Here is a 3,539-nt window from a genome sequence, read left to right as displayed (position 1 = left end):
ATGGAGTAAACTAGAAAAAAAAATGTCATTTTTATCTGTAACTTCCCCAATTTCACAAATCTTTACATATTAGCATTTGTACCAAAAAGAGGTGTAAGAGTTAGGTCAATAGAAAAATATGTGTAAGCTAATATATTAGAGAGTACAATTCAATTTGTGTGTATAAAAGATACAATAGTTTTATTTATTTACCAAATTTTGTAAGGTAATATTTAAAATAGGGTGTATAACTATATTATATGTAATCATTAGATTTAAGGTTATTTAGGTGAAAAGTTTTAGATGCCATGATAATAAAGGAGAGATTCATATTTTTGTTACTGTTTTTATTACCATATGATTTAAGGTTTTTCTATAGCTGAACCTAGTTGGTCATAATTCTTATTAACATGATTATATATTTCTAACATGAAAATCCTCCCAAATGCTAGTCTCAAACAAAAAATGACCTTAAAAAAAAAAGTTAAAATCTAATAGCAATGGCAATATTTATTTTTTTTGTAAAATATAATATAAATGGTGAATATTTAATTTAGATTTGTAATTAGTATTATAAAATTCAAACAATAAATCAAAGACATTAGTCTGCATTCTAAAAGTAAAGTAAGCCAAAACATTAGTCTCTGTCTATTATATAGTCAGGGACTAATAATTATATATAAAAGAAGTATTTTGTATGTACATATGATAATCATATATATTTGAGAAGAAAAATATTATTATTGATCTTTTTATTTGTCAAACACAAACATTAAATCAAAATTAAAATTTGTATAAACTCAAATTCTACTATAGACATTCTTACTATATTAGATAAAATTATATAAAACTAAAAAAATTCTAAATCATTAACACTCAATCAAATATTAAAAATAAAGAATGACTAACAAATAAATTACTATTAATATATTAAATCTCTAACATTTTATCGTTTTACATAAGAATGAAAACATGTACCTTTTACATATTTTATAATTATATTGAATAAAGAAAATTTAATTTTATGAATGTAATACAAGTATTATATCTGCAGCTGTTGTTTTAAAAAATTCTTAGATAGCTGTCCACCAAGTATTATAAATTTGTGTACCTGCCAATTATTCCATAAGTTCCAATAATTGGTGAAAGGCCTCCGCAACTCTTTGTTTCTCGCCGGACACTCCTATTACTTTGTCTGGTAGAAAAAAGTGGCGTGCACAAACTGAATACCATATACATACTACTTTGCTCTTTTCTTTCTCTTTCTCCGCATAATACAAATAATAATCACCTTCATTTGAAAAATCATCTTCGCCGAGTCCATACCAATAAACATAATCTTCGCCGAATCCAACCCAATCATCTGAAACCTCTGAACCATCTGGAATAGAGACCTCTGAATCATTGGAATCATCTGGAACCCTCCAGACGACCTTCTTAAGGTCAGAAAACTCCAATTCCAATGAGTTTACAATTGACTCCTTCAAATGGTTAACGCCACCTTGTATCCACATAATCCTTGGACATTCCTACAAATCGTATAATTATATTCAAAATATTCAGCCATTTACATGAACATTTACACAATAAGAAAAACTTTGAATTCGTAAAAGTTTTTAGTACCTTCCCCTTTATAGATTGAATACAAGGTTTCAGAGCTGATATGGTCTCGTATTTCAGGTGTAATCCTTCCAGTCGTTCCACATTCTCCAAACCCTGTATACCTGGCACCTTCCACCGGGTCTCTACCCACAATTTGTTCAACGACTTGGCATGTTCCAAACCTTCTATTTTATCAACTTCGGGGCATTTCCACATTTTAAAACTCTTCAGCGAAGGCAAATCTGCAAAGCTTGGAAGTTCTTCTATCTGCAGACAGTCACCTATTTCCAGTCTCTCAAGGTTTATGAGACCACTAATACACCTGACGTCCTTCAGGAAATTACAAAAGGTTATTCTTAGATTGTTGAGCGACATAATTGGTAGCGTCTCAGGTAGTGATGACAGCATTTCACATTTTGATAAATCTAGATCTGTCAGGTGAAACAGCTGACTGAAAGAAGCGGACAACATGTTTAACCCCTTGCAATCCTGCAGATTTATATTCCTCAAGCTCGTTAAATTGCCAAAATCATCAGGTAGTGATGACAGCATTTTACACAGCATTTTACAGTATGATAAATCTAGATCTGTCAGGTGTAACAGCTGACTGAAAGAAGCGGGCAACATCTTCAATCCCTTGCAATACTGCAGATTTATACCCCTCAAGCTCGTTAAATTGCCAAAATCATCAGGTAGTGATGCCAGCATTTCACAGTTTGATAAATTTAGATCTGTTAGGTGTAACAGCTGACTGAAAGAATCGGGCAACATATTCAACCGCTTGCAATGTCGCAGATCTATACTCCACAAGTTCGTTAAATTGCCAAAATCATCAGGTAATGATGACAGCATTCCACAGTATGATAAATTTAGATCTGTCAGGCATATCAGCTGACTGAAAGAAGCGGGCAAAGAGCTGACTGAAAGAAGCGGGCAAAGTGCTCAACCGCTCGCAATACTGCAGATTTATATTCCTCAAGCTTGTGAAATTATCAAAACCATCAGGTAGTGAAGATAGCACTGGCGAGTATAATCGCGAATTCTCGAGTGATTGGAGGCCCCAGCACTCCACTGTCAAAATGTTACCAGGAAAGTCAGCGACAAGCCTCTTCAGATGGTGAAGACGTCTTATCGAGCTTGGAAGCCATTGCAATTTTCGACAATTCCTTAAAATAAGTTCACTCAATTGCAAAGGAGGCTGCAGGCAACCATTAATATATTCAATTCAATTCATTAAAAGTGTGAACTATAAAAAAAGTTTTGAAGTAATCTTCTAGAACCTCAAAAGCAAAATACTTAAATCTGCATTGTTCTGCCATAGTTCTTCCAACTCATCAGCACCATCAAGCTCTAAAACCCTTAGATTTTTTAATGTAAGCCATGATGGAACATTGCGCAGGGGAAAATCTTTCCAAAAAAGCATCACAAGGTCTTCTGATAATGTTGCAAATTCTTCCGTAAACTCGCTTTCTCTGACGGAAAGAATTTGTAATCCATTTGAGAATCGAAGGCGCTTAGATTGTCTGATTGAGTTTCGCATCAACTGCTGCGTGTACTTTTTGAACGCTACAAAAGAATCTGCAGGTTGTATCCCTCTGATCGGCTCTCTTTTCTGAATAAAAAAAATCAGACATGCAGAGATTTTCAATCAAACTCACTGAAAGTAGAGGCAGATTAAAAGTGAAAAACAGGCAATATAAGAAGACAGTCCTCTATTCAGCTAATTATTTGCTTCTAATAAAGACACAGAATGGAGGAGCCAATAATAATCTCACCGTGGAATGTTTCAGGTTATCAATCTGCTGTGGACACCAAAGACGATATGGTGCGTGTCTACTAGCAATCTCTCTTCCCATATCCCTAAGGTGATCATGCATCCTTATCCTTGTCCTGTTTACCATCTCGAAACTTCCCAAATAGTACACTTCCTCCTCAACCAGCTCCACAAGACACTTATT

General features: G+C 34.0%; 1 protein-coding gene across 1 annotated transcript; it reads right to left on the bottom strand.

Moving 5' to 3' along the window:
* Positions 1-1,076: 1,076 nt before the first annotated feature.
* LOC131051296 (disease resistance protein RUN1-like) lies at positions 1,077-2,433 on the bottom strand. The gene is made up of 2 exons (XM_057985744.2): positions 1,603-2,433; positions 1,077-1,508 (listed from the first exon to the last, which is right to left on the bottom strand). Exons 1-2 carry the CDS (start codon positions 2,431-2,433, stop codon positions 1,098-1,100), a joined length of 1,242 nt encoding a protein of 413 aa, XP_057841727.2. The 3' UTR covers positions 1,077-1,097.
* Between the last annotated feature and the right edge of the window lie 1,106 nt (positions 2,434-3,539).

Source organism: Cryptomeria japonica, chromosome 9 (assembly GCF_030272615.1).
Source record: "Cryptomeria japonica chromosome 9, Sugi_1.0, whole genome shotgun sequence".
Classification (NCBI taxonomy): Eukaryota; Viridiplantae; Streptophyta; class Pinopsida; order Cupressales; family Cupressaceae; genus Cryptomeria; species Cryptomeria japonica.
The sequence above is the reverse complement of the archived record's forward strand: the minus strand, read 5'-3'. Positions and strand labels throughout refer to the sequence as shown.

Bases quoted from the DNA above. Each gene is read 5' to 3' on its own strand.
- LOC131051296 (XM_057985744.2), bottom strand. From the start codon at position 2,433: ATGCTGTCATCATTACCTGATGATTTTGGCAATTTAACGAACTTGTGG. The intron at 1,509-1,602 runs GTACTAAAAACT...TACGATTTGTAG, and splicing joins TTCAATCTATAAAGGGGAAG to GAATGTCCAAGGATTATGTG.